Below are 19,065 nucleotides of genomic sequence, written 5' to 3' on the forward strand. Positions count from 1 at the left end.
TAGGGAGTATACCACTCTACTGATTACGAAGGCTTGTATAAGGCGTCGGAGGTCGTGTTCCCGCATCCCTTGGTGGCGGTTCGCAATTCGTCGGATCAGTCTCATGGTCTGGTGGACTGTGTTGGTGAGCTTAGTAATAGTGGCAGTATTCTTGCCATTGTTCTGAATAATGATGCCCAGTATACGCACTTTATTAACCTCGGGAACTTGTTGATCGTCGATGTTTATTCGAATATTGGGCGGAGGACCCGTGCCTGTGCGACACCTTGGAGGGTGTAAGAGCAGTAGTTCTGATTTAGTCGGTGAGCAGGCGAGGCCCACCGCCGCGGCGTGCGCCGCGACGATGTCCGCCCCCGCCTGGAGGGTTTCCTCCATTTCGCCCACATTACCAGTGGATGTCCAAAGTGTAATGTCATCGGCATAAAATGAATGGGAGAGGTGGGGGATAATTGTGAGGGCTTTTGCCATGGGTATGAGTGTAATGTTGAAAAGCAATGGAGAGAGGACTGAGCCCTGAGGTGTACCTCTGCTGCCAAGTTGGAAGGTTGGTGAGGTGAGTGAACCAAATGTAATTTCTGCCGTTCGGTTGCGGAGCAAGGCCGCTACGTAGAAGTGCGTGCGTTCCCCTACGTTAAGATTTGAGAGAGCGTTCATAATGGCCGAATGGTGAACGTTGTCGAAAGCCTTGGTGAGATCTAGAGCCAATATGGCCCTGGTGCGCTTAGCGTTCCTGGGGTGTAGTGCCTCTTCCGAAAGCTGTAACATTACGTCTTGGGTGCACAGATGGTTGCGGAATCCAATCATAGTGTGGGGGAATAGGTCTTGTTCGTGCATGTGTTCCTGCAAGCGGCCCAGGACTACATGTTCGAAAAGTTTCCCTAAGCAGGAGGTCAGAGAGATCGGTCGGAGATTTTTGATATCCAAAGGTTTCCCTGGTTTAGGGATGAATGTGATTTTAGCATGCGACCATTGCACTGGGAGCATTCCATTTTGCCAGCACTCGTTGAAGAGGTCTGTGATGGCCTGCATGGAGTGCTCATCCAGGTTCCGGAGCATCTTGTTGTGATTTTGTCTGCTCCTGGAGCTGATGTTGTTCTGAGCTTGTGCATGGCTGCCCGTATTTCCCATGGCGAGATGTGTACGTCCAATTTGGGGTACGGGTTGCCGCGGAATTCAGGGAGTGGTGTGCGAGAAGTGGAGAAGAGGTATTGTTCTTTGAGGGCTTCGACAAGGGCCTCATCTTGTAGGGGGAGTTTCTGTAGAATTCGGCTGACATTTTTCCGCTGGTTGGTCTTGGTGTGACCTGGGTCCAGTAGACAGCGGAGAAATGTCCATGTGTCCTTTAGGCCGAGATTGTCGTTCATGCGGTCGCATAGCTGGCCCCATTGCTGGCGGGCCAGCTGCCCCGCATGGGCTTCAATCTCTTTAGCCAATGTTGCGATGCGTAGTCTGAGTGTTCTATTATGTTTGTTGGCTAACCATCGTTTTTGAAGGCTGGCGTGGGCCTCCCACATGTGAAGCAGGCGGCTGTCTGCGATGTCTGTGTCAGTGGTGTCTGGGATTCTGGAGGTAGCTAATGCCACGTCCTGGGAGAGGCTTTGAGTCCATGTGTCAATGTCATCAATGGTGTCGGGAGCTGAAGTTCGAATTTGGCGGAATTTATCCCAGTTTACAATTTCTATCGGGCGCCGAGTAGATCGAGCCAGTGTGCTGAGCTGGATTTCTGTATTTATGACGTAGTGGTTGCTCCCGAAGGAGTTGTATGTGTTGGTCCAGTGAGTGTGTGCTATGTTCTTAGTGAAAGTGAGGTCTGGACTGGTGTTAAGTTGGGCACTGTTGCCTATTCTAGTTGGGTGGTCTAGATCATTGATGAGGGATAGGCCCTCATTATGAATGAATGTCCAAAGCGTGGTGCCCTTTCTGCAGTTCTTCTTGTAGCCCCAACTCATGTGGTTGGGGTTGAAGTCACCGACCACTATAAGGGCGTGTCTGCTGCTGATGGAAAGGTCCTTTCGAAGAGCTGTTAGGAGAGGGGCTGCGGGGCCTTTGGGTGGGCTGTATATATTGAGAACGAATAGGCTGCCGCCTTTGCGTGTACTCGGGAGAAGCTCGACAAGATGGCTGTCTATACCGTTCACTTCGAGGGGGTGGTCCGTAGCCGTTAGGTTACGATGGACCAGTATGGCAACCCGTGGCGGCGTCTTTCCTTCCGGTTCATGCGTGGTGTAGTTACAGAGTTTCGTCTTAATTTGTGTTTCTTGTAAGGCGATGATGGTGGGAGTGTTGGGATTCACAAGGGTTTGTAGGTGGAGTTGTAAGTTGTTTCGTGTTGTCTCCTACAATTCCACTGCCACACATGTATCTCGTTATGGTGTGCAGCCATGTTGGGCTGGGGAGGGGTGTTCGGCTGGTGCCGATCCTGTAATTTTGGGGGGTAGAAGCCCATTAACCTGGGTCTGCATTTGAGCCGTGGTAGCCTCTTGTGCACCCTGGCGCTGCTCGAGCGCTGTCAACCGGTTGACGATGTTGGTCATCCAGATTACGTTGTCCTTTTGCAGTGAGGCGAGACTAGCCTGATTGGTTTCTATGGCTGCAGTTAAGGCAGTCAGCGGCTCGGTGTCCACATGGGGTGGGATTGTCAGCGTCTGCTTGTGCCTTACGCTTCGTGAGGGGGTTGTGAGCAGGTGAGTCCGTGCGCGAGGAGTTGGTGGAAGGAGAGGGTAGGGGGGTCTGTTTAGGTGTGCTAGCGTTTTGGATGGGGCATGCAGAGGAGTCATGCTGTTGTGGGGGAAGTTTTTTGAGAATGATTTGAAGCTGTTGTTTGAGCTCCGAGATCTCGAGGCTTTGTTGATGGAGCTGTGCTGTGAGCGCTGCGTTTTCACGAGCGAGCGAGGGTGATCGCGGCTTTCAGCTCACCTGTTGTTCGGTGGGCTGGGTCCTCTGACCAGGGAGGGGCGGAAAGGAGGAGGACCGACTCCTGTGGCGGCCCTTTCTTGAAGTGGATCTGGAACCGGTCCTGGAGCCGGCGCGCTCCCTGGAACTTGATCGGAACGGGCGGCGGGATGACCGCCGGCCGACTGGAGTTCGGAGGTGGTGTGCTGTCCTGCTGGGCGGCCGTCTTGCCAGTGGCCGGGGGGTTAGAGCGTGGGTTTCCAGCTCGTTCGAAGCGCACTTTGCACTCCTTTGAACTGGTGAAGTGGAGTCCGTTACACAGTATGCACTTGGACTCACAGGTGGGAGGATCCGTGGGCGGGTAGGGCTCCCCGAACCGATGGCAGCGGTTGGTGACTGGCTGTGGGCAGACGTCCGCCCGGTGGCCGGGTTTCCAACAGTTGTAGCACGCATCCACCTTTGCTTTGAAGGGGTGGCAGGCGTACACAGCCCCGTAAAAGTTCAACTGTTTCGGAATGGTCTTGGTCTGGACGAAGGTAACCAGGATAGACTTGGTTCGACCGAGTGGGCGAGAGTCAGCAATGGTGAAAGACTTGCTTTGGTTGAGAGCCGAGAGGTCTTCAAAGATTTCTTCTTGCGACTGATCGTATATCGCATTGTAGATGATGCCTCGGATGGCGTCGTCCGGCGCGGCGATGTAATCACGGACCGGGAATTGCTTGTCGTGGATTTTGAGAACTTGCGTTTGCACGTAGCGTTGGGCCCGATCCTCCGCTGGCGTGCTGATTGTGAAGGAATTGTTATACGGGTTGATCCTGAGGCGATCGTGCAGCCGCGCCTCATTGTAGTTGACATGAACCATGTTACAGACGAGTGGTAGTAGCATTCCGCCGTTGCACTGTCGGAGATCGAGGCTACCGCCCGGACAAAAAATGATCTTGAGGTCCGTGGCGGGCCGTTGAGGTAGAGGAGCACGCCGTCGAAGCTTAGGAGAAGATGTCTTGCCTTGTTTGTGCTGAGCCGGCGTGGCCAGGTCGGCTGGTTGTTGAGTGAGCGTGTTGGAGCTGGTCGCCGTCAGCGCCGAGCGGAGAGTTGGGTAGGCCATTTTCCGGGCAATAATAGCTCTATTCCATCGGGGATCGTTTGCGAAGTCTTCCGGTGAAATATCTTCGCCTTCGATACAGTATACCATCCTGCTAGACGGTTCCTTGGAGGCTGGAGAGGTCTTGGAAACGCCGGCGGCCGCCTCGGCGTTGCTCCAGAACGCTAGCTCTGCTGTAGCCCTAGCGTGGCCGCGCCCGGCTCGGGAACAGAAGTCTCTTCGGGGGCGTGAAAACCCACAGGAAGTCGCCGAAAATGGTGCGAACAGGTGTCGAACACCTTCACTGACCGTTTTGGAGTGGAATCAGGCCCTGCCGGGTCAAAAATCCGCCTTCGCAGTTCAAAAAACACGGAGCCGAGGTGAGATGCGTCCGCTCGCTCCGCTCATCGCGGCGTTTTCTTTCGGGCGAGCTTCCTCGGCGCGTTGAAGGAATCCGGCAACGTCTGCATGGATGTTGTCTTCGACGTGAGGCAACACCGCATCCAGCATGGTGGCGCCTTGGCGACCGAAGACAAGCTCGAATGGCGTCATCTGCGTTGTTTCCTGTGGCGCGGTGTTGTACGCGAACGTCACGTACGGAAGGATTTCGTCCCAAGTCTTGTGCCCGACGTCGACATACATGGCGAGCATGTCGGCGAGGGTTTTATTTAAACGCTCCGTGAAGCCGTTTGTCTGCAGGTGGTACGCTGTAGTGTGCCGATGGCTCGTGTGGCTCAAGTGCAGAATCTGTTGCATGAGTTCTGCTGTGAATGCCGTACCTCTGTCGGTAATAAGGACCTCGGGTGCACCATGACGGAGCACGATGTTCTTTACGAAGAATTTGGCGACGTCGATTGCATTTCCCGATGGTAACGCCATTGTCTCGGCATAGTGCGTAAGGTAGTCCGTTGCTACCACTATTCACCTGTTCCCGCAAGTAGACGTCGGGAAGGGGCCAAGCAGATCTATCCCTATCTACTGGAATGGCTTCCGTGGGGGCTCGATTGGTTGCAGGAGGCGGTGTTTTCCGACGTTGGCAATCTCGGCAGGTTTTCACGTAGCGTGCGACGTCTGCGTTCAGGCCGGGCCAGTAGTACTTTGCTTGGACTCTTCTCAGAGTTCGAGTGAATCTCATATACCCTGCTGTCGAGTCATCGTGAGACGCTTCTAAAATCTCTTGCCGTAGCTTGACAGGCACGACGAGTAGGTAGGCCGCTTTGTACGGCGCGAAGTTTTCCTTCACAAGCCCGTTGTCGCGCAGGCACAGCGACGAAGGCGCGCGCCTGAATGCCTTTGGCGCCGAATCGGTCTTGCCTTCGAGGCATTCAACGACACAGCGTAGATCAGGATCGGCGCGTTGATCTTGTGCGAAGGTGTTAGAGCTTATAGGCCCAAGGAAGGCATCGTCGTCATCGTCGCAGGGCGGGGCGGATTCAACAGGGGCTCTCGAAAGGCAGTCAGCGTCTGTGTGCTTTCCGCCTGACTTATACACGACGGTGACGTCGAACTCCTGTAGTCGCAGGCTCCAACAGAAAGTAACACTGCGTCGACGGTAAACTTAAAATAGAATTTATTGGGCGAACTTGTGCCCCTAAAGCAAGCGAACTCGGCAACAGCGGAAACAGCAAGCGTGCCTACGGCGTTCGTCTGACTCTGGCAGCACAAGCGGTGGGCCAATATTTATACCCTCCTGCGTCCCAGATCGAAACGCGTCAATCGACGCTGCTCGCGTCGGCAGCAACGCTGCTCGCGTCGGCAGGAGCGTCGCTCGCGTCGGCAGGAGCGTCGCTCGCGTCGGGAGGAACGCCGCTCGCAAGGAATGCTTTGACGAGCTCCTTGTTTCCGCCGACGAAGCCAATGAACAGCTGGCGATGTTCACCAAGTTCTGCGACAATGGAGACCTCCTATACCCTTCGGAGAAGCTGTTCTCATATGTAGACGCCCTTGAAACCACTTTTACGATGTGGTTCAGGTATAACGAGCTGCATAGTGACAGATTGGAAGAGCTTGTCTCCTGCCTGCAAAAAAAAAAAAAAGCGACGTCATACTAGGATGTGCACAGCATGGCCCCAGCCTAACCAACCAGGTTAAAAAATTCTTCCTGGTCACGCGTTTGCACTTCTACACGAAGGCACTCAACAAAGAGAGAAAATCTTGCCGTGAAAAGAAGAAGCACCTGAAGCTCAGGCGCGTCACTTAGCAGAGGCTGACAACGTTCTGTTTGAACTGCTTGTGAACTATTTAAACAAAGTAGTTTTTGTTCTCATGAAAAAAAAAAAAACACCGCATATCCACGGGGTGAATGATGATGAGTGGGCGAAGCTCCGGAGGGAATCATCGGTAAACCGTGAATCTTCCGTGTAATTCGCCCAGTCTCGCCGCACTAAATCGAACGATAGACTTCCACCAATGACACGCGCCATATGTGACGTCATTCCTATTTTATAACAGCGCCCTTCATTATAATTGCACCATCTCCCGCTTAAGGGGACGCTAGCACAAACGCGTTAGAAACGTGCAGTACTCTCTATTAAGGGGGAGAGGCCACAGCGTCTTACGCAGCCGTTTACACATGCCGGAACGTGCACCGCGTTTACCGACGCCATCACATGACTGCTGAGAGATTCATAAACGCTCCTCGACTTGAACTTGACTTGCCACCGCCTTCAACGCGTTTCGAACGCGCTGCCCAAGGCGGTGGCAAGTCAAGTTCAAGTCGAGGAGCGTTTATGAATACGGCGATAAGGCGGAGAGGCCACAGCGTCTTACACCAGCTTCTTACACGGGCCGTAACGCGCTAGCACAAACGCGTTAGAAACGCGCAGTCTTTCGTTAATGTTGGGTATTTATTGTCATCGTGGTGCCTGTGTCCATGTGCGCTTCATGGCGTAGTGGTTAGCGCCGCGCGCTCGGAAGCGAGGGGTCCCTGGTTCAATTCCGCGCTACGGACACAACTTTCGGAATTTTTTTTCATAAAAGTAGACGTGGCTACCTACTACGACGACGACGACTGCTACTACTACTACATACTACAGAGGAGGGACAGACCCATACCCTAAGGAGCTTCGCCCCTAAAAAAGCACCAGTTCAGGTGCGTCGTGTAGCCAAGCACCAGCGATGACTGAGAATGGTTTGTTTAAATGGGTTCTCAGCTACTCTTCAAAAATGCATTATTTCCACAAGCAGTGTGTCGAAAATAAAATGCGTACTTCCAAGTTCCCACTGAGAATTTTCTTGCTTTACGTTCAATAAGGTGTCAGCGGGAGTAAATCGGTTAAAGCAAGCTACAAAAATTCTACCATCGACGCGTGCTCAATCGGATTGTTACCTTGGCGCTTTTCAATTACGAAAGGGCTAGCATAGCTACTCTATCGCCATTTACCGCCATGCACGGGAGAGTATATTACGAAGCTTTCTTTTTTGTTGTTATTGCATATTGCCACGCGTTAGTAACGCTAGAGAACGAGGACGAAGAAGTGTTGTTGGCTGCTGCGGCCAAAAACAGTAAACAGCCGTTCGCTCGGAACTGACTGCCTGCCTTTTCCTCTCGCGACAAACTGGTGGAGGTGCTGGGTACACATACGCCCTATGCCTGCTGGTCCTGAACCAGAAGCTACCAACGCCAGTACCTCAGAGACTGCAGAAATCCATCGAAGCAGCCGTCGCCTCCAAGGTCTTCCACCGCAGTACAGTCCCCGGGCGATCATTAATCTACGTGACTTGTTCGTGACTTTTTCGAAGAATGTTTCTTCGGATTCTGGTGTTAAGGATGAACATCATCGCGCGGCTTTACGCGTGGTCGATGACTGCGTAACGTTACCGCCTCGAAGTAGCATCTTCGTCCTTGTTGAGTGCCCTCAAGACCACCTAGATATGGGCATCGCCGAAGGTAACCTCACCATTTTGCTGGATCGAGAAGTCGGCGTCGCACGAGGTCTCGTAGAGCTCCAAAATAGGCAAACCACGATCCTAGTTACTAACTTCAGCGGCGAATACAAGCACTTTGCGAAGCATACCACCATTGCCTACTTTGAAACAGTGGACGAGTCCAACGCATGTGCTTCGGTAACGACAATCTCGATGCAGGAAAACAGCGATGTGGACTTGACCAGTCACATCAACGTCAATCCACAGCTGAAACAACCCCAACAGGAGAGGCTCCTCAACCTACTATCATCATTTAACGACTGTTTTGCCACCACCTCGAAGGTCAAGCAGACTCCTCTAACCAAGCACAGAATCATCACTGAACCGACCGTCCAACCTGTTCGCCAACACGCTTACCGCGTGTCACAGAGAGAACAGGATGCTATTCGTCATCAAGTTAAGCAAATGCTGGATGTTGATGTCATTCAACCATCGACAAGTCCTTGGGCATCACCTGTTGTACTAGTTAAGAAGAAAGACGGTTCACTACGATTCTGTGTAGATTATCGCAAACTGAACAAGATCACCAAAAAGGACGTTTATCCACTTCCTCGGATTGACGACTCCTTGGATCGTCTGCGGCATGCCCGTTACTTTCTTCAATGGATCTACGTAGCGGGTACTGGCAGATTGAAGTTGACGAACGGGACCGGGAAAAAACGGCGTTTATAACACCGGACGGCCTCTATGAATTTACGGTCCTCCCTTTTGGACTGTGTTCCGCTCCGGCCACATTTCAACGCATGATGGACACAGTTTTATCTGACCTCAAGTGGCACTCGTGTTTAGTCTACTTAGACGATGTAGTTGTTTTTTCAACCACGTTTGAGCAGCACATCGAGAGGCTTGAGGCTGTTCTTCAGGCCATCCGCACCGCCGGCCTGTCTCTGAAGCCCGAAAAATGTCACTTCGGTTACGAGGAGCTTAAATTTCTGGGTCATATTGTCAGCAACACCGGTATTCGCCCTGACCCTGACAAAGCCACGGCAGTTCGTTTGTTCCCGATACCGAGGACAAAGCACGACGTACGCCGATTTCTAGGGCTTTGTGCTTATTACCGCCGTTTTGTGCCAAATTTTTCTGAGATTGCCGAACCTTTGCAACGACTCATCAAGAACGACGCGACATTTATTTGGGGCCCGGCTCAATCCGACGCTTTCCACGACCTTCAACGACGTCTACAGACACCACCGATCCTTGGTCATTTTGACACAGAGGCCGACGCAGAAGTGCATACTGATGCTAGCAACGTTGGTCTCGGAGCCACACTCGTTCAATTTCAAGCTGGTGTTGAGCGCGTTATTGCCTATGCCAGCCGCACGTTGTCTGCTGCTGAAAAAAACTACTCAGCAACTGAAAAAGAATGTCTGGCGGTCGTGTGGGCTATCCAGAAGTTCAGACCATACTTGTACGGACGCGCCTTCCGAGTCGTCAGCGATCACCACTCTCTCTGTTGGCTGGCGAATCTCAAGGATCCTTCGGGACGTCTCGCAAGATGGAGCCTTCGGCTACAGGAATTTGACATGACAATTGTCTATAAGTCTGGTCAGAAACTCACTGACGCCGATTGTCTCTCCCGCGCCCCCGTCGAACCCGCACCAACAGATACTGACGAGGACTGCGGTTTTCTTTGTAGTCTTCCATATCCAAACCTCGCTCAACAGCAACGCCAGGATTCAGAGCTGCAACCCCTGATTGAATACCTTGAACGACGCCGCCAACAACCCCCGCGGCAGTTCGCGCGTCACGTGTCCTCTTTCTGCCTACGCAGCGACATCCTCTACAAGCGGCACTTTCATCCCACGGAAACCGTTTTTCTACTCGTTGTTCCCGCTTCTCTCCGCGACGACATTTTACGTGCATGCCACGACGAACCCACGTCCGGGCATCTTGGTTTCACGCGTACTCTGGCAAGGATCAAGAAGAAGTACTACTGGCGAAAACTCACAAAAAGCGTGAAGCAGTACGTCCGAACTTGTCGTGATTGCCAACGTCGCAAAGTTCCACCAATGAAACCAGCCGGTCTGCTTCAGCCTGTACGACCTCCTTGCTCACCTTTTGAACAGGTCGGGATGGATTTACTCGGCCCGTTTCCCAAGTCTTCAGCTGACAACCGCTGGATTGTTGTCGCCACCGATTACTTGACCAGATATTGCGAAACCCAAGCCAGTTCAACGAGCTACTGCTTCGGATGTGGCCAACTTCTTCGTCAAAAATATCGTCCTGCGACATGGTGCTCCATCTGTCGTCATCACAGACCGTGGTACGGCCTTCACTGCGCAGTTGGTCAGAGATATTCTGCAGCTGAGTGGTACAACGCACCGTACGGCAACTGCGTATCACCCACAGACCAATGGGTTAACTGAGCGTCTCAACAAAACGATTGCAGATATGCTTTCCATGTATGTCGCCACGGATCACAAGAATTGGGACGAGCTGCTCCCGTATGTGACATTTGCGTATAACACTGCGCTTCAAGAAACCACCGGGTTTCCTCCTTTTCGTCTGGTCTACGGACGCGACGTCGTCACTATGCTCGACGTGATGCTTCTACCAACTTCGTCTGATACGACCGCCCCAGATACGGACGCTTTTGTTCAGCGTGCTGAAGCAGCGCGGCACCTTGCACGGCAACGAATTCTATCTCGGCAAAGTCAAGACGCTCGCCGATACAACATACGCCACCGAGTCGTAACATACAAGCCAGGAGATCTCGTGTGGATTTGGACCCCTATACGTCTACGAGGCCGCTCAGAAAAATTATTGCGCCGTTACTTTGGGCCCTACATAGTTCTTCATCGCATAAGTCAAGTCAACTACGAAGTTGTCCCAGCAGAATCATCGCACCAATCGCGTAGACCACGCTCCTCCGACATTGTTCCCGTCTCCAGGATGAAGCCCTACCACTCGCGCTGATGCCAGTTCACAAACTTTGTGGTGCGGTGCCTGTGCTCACGTCCGTTGTCTTTTTCATTTCTTTTATTTTCTCCCTGTGGTATTTAACCCGTCACCCACTTTCGTGGCTTAACTTTCACTGTTCTTTCGTGCAGCGACATCGAGACAATGCCTCTTTTTTTTTGGAGGGAGGGGTAATGCCACGCGTTAGTAACGCTAGAGAACGAGGACGAAGAAGTGTTGTTGGCTGCTGCGGCCAAAAACAGTAAACAGCCGTTCGCTCGGAACTGACTGCCTGCCTTTTCCTCTCGTGACAATATTAAGCTGCACGTGGACGATCGCATTCCACGCAGCGCCCTTGCACTGTGGCTGCTTAGCCGCCGTCGCGGCCGACGTGTAAGCGTGTGTCAGCGCCACCTGGTGGTTTCCTCGCAAAGGGGCACGCGCGAGCAGACGCGTTCAACACTCTTCCCCATTCTAGCCACTGTAGTACTACCTAGTAATTTGAGTGAATGCGTCAGCAACGCGCTTGGGACGCCGTCGCGCGTGCAAGCCGATGCGTTCCATCGCCGGTGGCTAGTGCCGTTCGGCCCAGCCAAGCGGCCGACAATGCAACTACGGCTGTCGCATTCACTCCCATTGCAACGCGCCCGACGCGGCCTGCTTGGGACGCCGTCGCGCGTGCAAGCCGACGCGTTCCATCGCCGATGGCTAGCGCCGTTCGGCCCAGCCAAGCAGCCGACAATGCAACTACGGCTGTCACATTCGCTCCCATTGCAACGCGCCCAAACTAGCGCAATCAGCATCATCCCGAGCGTGATGATGATGATGATTTATTGGCATCCCCTTTGAAACGGGGCGGCGACAAATAGTCACCTAGCCTGCTTGATTTAATCAGGTATACTATACATGTTCGGTAGCTAGCATTTTTGCATACCTCTCATTATTTTTCTTTTTCAAAAATTTACCTTGTACCGCTGGGTATGATTTTCCGTCCGTCGGTATGTTAGCGCCATCTAGTTAAGGCGGCAGCAAAATTGACAGTGTCTGAAAGGTTGTGTTTGCCGGCGCCTTAACTAAATGGAGCCACCATATCCGCGGAGACTTGGGACCGCGTTGTTTGCGTTCCGCGTCTGAATCGCATCTCGTCGTCTGCGCCTGCGCGCCTGCATAGGGCGCGTTTGTAGTACATTTTCCCGTTCTCGGATAGCAAGCGCTTGCGTGACTCAGTGGTAGAGTATCAGCCTCCCACGCAGCGGGCCTGGATTCGATCCCGGCGGAGAGCGGGTACTTTTTTTCGCATGCGATAGCGGCTACGGGCGGCGGCGGCATGATCGCGACCCTAAACGGCCATTGGAATGAGCCCATAGCAGCTTACGCTATAAAAAATGAAGTGAGCTGCTCGGTTCTGAATAGACTCGACAATATTGGTTAGTATTGCCTTGCTTGGGTCCCAAAGTTAGCACCTGTACTCGAGTTTTGATTTGACTAGGGTTTTATGAAGTTGATGCTAACGGTGTATATTTATGCCTGTGTGTGTAAGCATTCGTGATTGCGGATTTTCGGGGTTCTGTTGTGCCAGCTCGGATGACCGCGAGTGTTCTTGATTGCACGCCGCAACATTTGCCAATTTCTGGGTGCAGGCAGCAGCACTTCGTGCATGTTCGATGGGGCTACATACGCCGATGGGGATGAGTGGCTGCCCGACCCGTGCACCACATGCAAGTGCCTACTTGGCAACAGCGTCTGCGATACAGAGCAGTGTCCGAGGCTCGAGTGCGGTGACCAGTATGTACCTTCGGGACAGTGTTGTCCTGTCTGTACAGGTGAGTGCAGCTTGCGCAAATGAGCAGAGCAGAGCCTAAATGTAAATAGATTATGCAGATCCCGCACAGTGTAGGATTCAACGTTATGCGAATAATTTTTAAAGTAGCTAGCTAACGAGCACATCTTAAGGTTCCTAAAAGCGCAAACAGGTGGACCATGGCTTTGTGTAGGCGAAAAAAAGTGTTTCAGTAAAACGAACATGTGCGTCGTAACAGCATCAAGAAGTCGACGACGGCGACGTATGATGGTGATGGCATGACGACTGCTTTTTTGCATTCCGTTGTATAAGCCGTTACAACCTGTTTGGTTCAAAGTTGTAACTATTCGCTACAAACTTACTCGTAGCGGCAGTCTTCCTGTCTCCTTCGTTTGTGGCAATTTGCGTCCCTCTTCCCGCCTGGTGAGCAGGGTCAAGCTCAGGCCCACGGCATCCTGGACTAAGGACACCGCCCACCTCGGACTATTTTTACCGTCTGCTCATTTCTCTAAATAAAGCTTATTCCTCCACTTCCAATAACTGCGCATCGCCAACTAGCCCAACAGAAAGTACTCCTGCGAGTGCTGCATACGTACGTCGTCTTATGGCAGAACAAGCCGCGGGGAAAGGGCCGCACTCTCGTTTGTACAACGACCTTGTTGATACGCGACGTTACACACGCGATAGAGTGTGCTAAGGGTGTGACTCACTAGCGCGTTTCCTTCTCGTATCGGCGGCACAACGCAAACGAGCGTGTGCCCACGTAATCTTGTTCATACTACCCAGATACTCTCGCCCAAAACTGCCGACCGTCGTCCACGGGAGCAACTTGCAACGCTCGCTGGCCCGTCGCCGTCCGCGCACATTCCAGCGACTTCCTTGCACATAGTCTTCGAGAAAATGAAGCGCGTGTGGTACAGAACACAGGATCCCGTCCACTGCGCCAAATCTGCTGTAACTATTGATGATATATGGGGCTACTTCAAGTGCCTGGTTCTGAAGTGTATTCGTGATTTTGTACCAGCGCAGCAAAAAGTGCTGCGGACGCCTATTCCTTGGGTAACAAAAGAAATACTACGAATAGAACAGAAGCTAAAAAAGGCAAGAAAACAACTTAAGCAACGCCCAACCGTTCCCGCAAGCGATGGCTTCTTCGCTTGTGTACATTATTAGCTGATAAAATAAAAAAAATCACAGCATATCCGCGGGGTGAATGATGATGAGTGGGCGAAGCTCCGGAGGGAATCATCGGATCTCCCGCTTAAGGGGACGCTAGCACAAACGCGTTAGAAACGTGCAGTACTCTCTAGTAAGGGGGAGCGGCCACAGCGTCTTACGCAGCCATTTACACATGCCGGAACGTGCACCGCGTTTGCCGACGCCATCACATGACTGCTGAGAGAGTATACCCCCCGTATTCATAAACGCTCCTCGACTTGAACTTGACTTGCCACCGCCTTGGGCAGCGCGTTCGAAACGCGTTGAAGGTAAGGTGGAGAGGCCACAGCGTCTTACACCAGCTTCTTACACGGGCCGTAACGCGCTAGCACAAACGCGTTAGAAACGCGCTAGAACGCGGCCTTTCGTTAATGTTGGGTATTTATTGCCATCGTGGTGCGTGTGTCTATGTGCGCTTCGTGGCGTAGTGGGCTAACGCCGCGCGCTCGGAAGCGAGGGGTCCCTGGTTCGATTCCGCGCTACGGACACAACTTCGGAATTTTTTTTTCTCATTTTCACACTACTACTACGACGACGGGGACGGAACGGGTGCCGCTATAAGGAGCTTCGCTCCTAAAAAAGAAAAAGAATACTTTCAAAAAATAACACTAAAAATTTCCTTGTCTCATCCCCAGGAAATTTCTGGCAGCACTTATCGCCAAAAAAGAAAGCTGCACCGAAACATTGTATCGGTGATACCTTCTTAATTAACCGACAGTGCCGATACCGCAGATGCGCTCAACCCATACTTCTGCTCAGTGTTTACGCGTGACGACGGTATCAGCCCACAGTTCTCTATAGCCATGAACACATTCTGCCGATTGGTGATATCAGAATTAGTGAGGAAGGTGTGTTAACACTTATGCTTAACCTCGACGCTAAAAAATCGCCCGGGGCTGATGGAATACCGATTGCGTTTCTTTCCCGGTAGGCCGAATGGTGTGCAAAGTATTTAACCTTAATATTCGAGAAATCACTGTCATGCGCGGAAGTACCAACCGACTGGAAGTATGCGAAACTCATCGCCATAACAAGAACGGCAAATCCGTCTATCCTCACATCCTACAGGCCAATATCTTTACTCTGCACATGCTCAAAAAGCCTCGAACACATAATTTTCAAACACATTTCCACCTTTCTTAACGACAACGCAATCATTGACGCAAGGCAACATGGTTTCCGGCGACGATTTTCTACCGAAACAGTTCACGACTTAGCGACAGCTTTAGATAGACAAAGCGAAATTGACTTAATATTTCTCGATTTTGAAAAAGCATTTGACCGCGTCTCTCACTCCAAATTACTGCTTAAACTAAAACCCATTTCAAAGAACGAAACCTTAGTTAACTGGATTAAAGTATACCTTTCGTTACAGAAACAATGTGTTCAAGTCAACGATGCAGCTTCGACACCCGCAACTGTAGACTCGGGTATTCCACAGGGATCAGGGTTAGGGCCGCTCTTCTTTCTTGTCTTTATCAACGACGTCATCTGTGACATACCCGTCAAGATAAAGCGTTTTGCAGATGACTCCATTTTATACAATGAAATACGGAATTCAAATGATCAGGAAGCTTTAAACACCTCGCTGTCTCTAATACAAACATGGTGATCGAAATGGCAGATGACTATCAACCTCAAAAAGACTGTTGCAATGACCATTACTCGCAAAAAAATCCCTTAACATTTACTTATAGCATTAACAACCTGTCTTAATCTGTCGTGTCTACATACAAATACTTGGGAGTAGTAATAACATCAGATCTTAAGTGGAATGAACATGTAACATACATTAATAATAAAGCAATGAAGAAACTGGGCTTCTTAAGGCGATCAATAGGAAACGCTTCACCTGAAATAAAACTTTTAGCATATAAAACATCCATCCGACCCATTCTAGAATACGCTACGATGGTTGGGGTCCGCACACAAAAACCGACATCACTAAAATTGAGAAAGTCCAAAGAAAATCAGCTAGGTTTATTTTCAATTCGTGCAGCTGGCGCACATCCCCATCATCTCTTCTAGAAGCTGCAGAACTGGAAAACCTCGCAATAAGAAGCTACCGGGACAGAATGAAATTTTTCTTCTTACTCTATAATAATCAATTAGGAATAGATAAAACATTATATATTCTACCAGCTAGCCACCGCTGCACACGCTCTTATCACAACAAAAAGGTTAGAGATTTTTCCTGCAGGACCAATGCATTTAAAAATTCTTTTTTTCCCGCGTACAATTTCCGAATGGAACGCATTACCCGCCACAACTGTTGATTGTCCAGCAGTTTCATCTTTTCTTTCTACACTTTGTGAATAAACCATAGCATTCTTCCCGCGACTCTACCCGTCAAATCAAGATTGTTACAAGGTTTTTCTTGTGTTGTTTGTTATGCAGATTCTTGTTCAGTGTCTGCTATATTGTTTGATCATATTTCATACTCGTGTTTTGTTTCAAACGCCCGCTCCTGCCTAAGGCCTGGTAACAAGGCTGGCAGTACTTGTAAAATAAGTAACTGTCGCAAAACTGGGCTATGTCGCAATGTCAAGGCCACCATTTCTGTTTCTTCTGAGCTTATCCTGGGCTTCTTTTCAAAGTTTTCCTGTGCTCACATCTATGCTTTTCGTCCCACATTCTCTGAGCTTTTACGATTTCCCTAAATGATTTCTCATCAGTCCGGGAAACAGCAGCAGTTCCTTCGAAATGAGGTATGTAAACAAACCTTGTGGTGCACAGCTTGATTGTCTCACAGCAAGTGTTCTTTAAGTGTTTCGCTTAGGCACTGGGTTTGTTGCGCAAGGAAACGGCGGGCAAAGGGGGTACAAGGCACACAAAGCGCTTTGACTGGATTCACTGAGGCAGCACGCTGTCTGGCCTTTCCGTATGAACGTGGGTTCCTGTGAACCTCTCCAACGTTCTGAAATCATGATTCTGTGCTTGAAGAGGCAAGTATGCTCATCATTGCCTATTTTTTGTCTCTTAACTTTTGGACATGCCTTGGGGCTTTCGCAAAGGTTGCGCACATGGGGCTCAACAAGATTACTTTGTGTTCTTAGGGTTTTCCTTAGCATGAAGGTTTTCCTTACAGCGCGAAGGTTAAACAAGAATGTAGACAGAGCAAGGGCAAGCTCTGTCCTATCTACGCCCTGTAGAGCCTTCATGGCTAGAACTCTCCTGAAGTACAGCCACGACGTACTCTAGTAGTACTTCAGAGAACGCCCACGTATCCAGATAACTTACCAGTGGATACCTGGGCGCTGTTGCACAGGAAGAGCACACGCTCTCTCAGCGACTGAATCCAAAACCAGCCCGTTTTTCGTTTAATTTCATTTTATCCCCATTAAAGCTTATTAGCCCGGGTGGTGCATAAGGGGTGGGTATAAAACATATAAAAATATGCGTTACAACAGCTTCAAATATTAAAAAAAACGCCTAACCTTGCACTCGGCCGCGCAACGCTTCAAGCAGCAAAGCTGGGCGATCGTAGCCCAGCATTTTCCGGAAGTGCGCGCGAACTTTTCATCCTATTGCTCATGATGATGATAATTTCTTTTTGAGCGTGTTGGACTTACGGTCGTTACTGTGCGTTGCATAGTGCCACTTGCAACACCGACACCACGTTCCAAATCCAACGCCCACACCGCGTTCCAAGATGATGATGATGAAAACATTTTATTGACAGGAAAAGGAGAGGGGAGTTAGGGGAAGGGTGGTCGGATCCTTATTCCGGGATTCCGTTGGCTAAGGCCGCCACCCTGGCTCTTTTCACGAGGGCTTGCTGGTCCTCGAGGGTTGAGCTGGACAGGGCTGCCTCCCATCCCTCCCACGTTGGCTGTTGTATGGTTTCTAAGGCACTATTAGCCTGACAGGCACATAGCATAAGGTACAAATCTGCTTTCTGCCCGCAGAATTTACATTCGGCTGAAAATGATTGTTACTCGATAGCATGTAGCTTTACTGGATTGCTAAATGACATGGTTTGTAATCTCCGTAGATGACATTCTTCTGATTTATCTAATCCCTTGGCAGGGCCCGGGTATTTTCGTCGCGATAGGTGCAAGTGCTGCAATACATCTGCATATGTTACTAATGGCAATGGGAGTACCGATTCTACCGGGAGGGAGGAGGAGGGACCCCGGGGGAGGAAAGCTGGGGTGGCGGCGTGTGCACGCTAATTTCCCTCTGCTCCCTGATGACCTGGCACCCAAATCAGCTGTTTGCGCGGAGCGAAGACCCCAGATTGTTTCAGAATCTTGCAAGCTAGCGGCGCAATTCTGCCCCGCATGTAATTTCTATATGCAGTTTGCGAATCCGTAATGATGTATTCGGAATTAGGATGCGAAGCTGCCATAGCAATCGCCACCTCTTCCTACTCTGCAATTTACCCGTGCCGAACAGAGAGTACACTGACCGTCTTCCCTTGATGCACAACCTAAGTTGTCGAGACCCCTCCTCCAGGACCCGCAGCATCCACGAAGAAGGCTCCCTCTATTTTAGAATAGATCCCGTCCATCTTCTCGGCTCTCACCCTCCTCCTTGCTTGATGATGTTCAGGGTGCATGTTTTTCGGGAGGGGCAGTGTCGCAAACTTGCTCCTCCACTTTTTCGGGATGTCTTGCCTTGCTGCCGTGTGGTAAGGGCAGCTGATGTTCAAGTCCTCCAGCACCTTGCGCCCCATCTTCGTTCCTGCCAATCTGGCATATTGACTTAATAGGTGGGCCTCAATTAGCTCATCTGATGTGTTGTGCACCCCCAACTGCAGCAAGCGCTCCGTAGATGTCTTGACTGACAGTCCCAGCGCCTTCTTATATGCTGTTCTTGTAGCAAAGCGGAATAAGTGCAACGTCACGCTTATATGCATGCACTGCGCATGACCCATTGCGGCACTACTTTGTATATATATCCATGTTCTTTCTTACAATAAAGTTGTTCATTGCCAGACCCCGACGCGCACACATGGTGGCAGCGGTGGGATGACATCGAAATGATTTAAATCGCACTTCCTCATCCGAAGGTACGGAGCCACGCACACGATTAGGCTGAGTATAAAGGCTTAGACGAACCGAAGAGTGTCGTTTTCCATCATCCCTCTCGTCTTATAGCTGATACGAGTGATCATACGTATTACTTGTTCGCATGTCGTACAGGGCTTAGCAATCATTTCTGAGTCGGCACCCTTGTTGTTAAGCAGTAGTCCCAGGATACGCAATGTCTCCACTTCAAAGATTGCGGCGTCGTGAACCCTGAT

General features: G+C 50.8%; 1 protein-coding gene across 1 annotated transcript in view; it reads left to right on the plus strand.

Annotated features, from left to right (window-relative positions):
- Positions 1-19,065, plus strand: part of LOC119455318 (collagen alpha-1(I) chain) — a 694,093-nt gene that overhangs the window by 51,635 nt on the left and 623,393 nt on the right. Inside the window, exon 2 of the mRNA XM_037716715.2 lies at positions 12,439-12,621. Coding sequence (XP_037572643.2) covers positions 12,439-12,621 — 183 coding nt within the window. The remainder of the gene's footprint in view (positions 1-12,438; positions 12,622-19,065) is intronic.

This window comes from Dermacentor silvarum, chromosome 6 (genome assembly GCF_013339745.2).
Source record: "Dermacentor silvarum isolate Dsil-2018 chromosome 6, BIME_Dsil_1.4, whole genome shotgun sequence".
Classification (NCBI taxonomy): Eukaryota; Metazoa; Arthropoda; class Arachnida; order Ixodida; family Ixodidae; genus Dermacentor; species Dermacentor silvarum.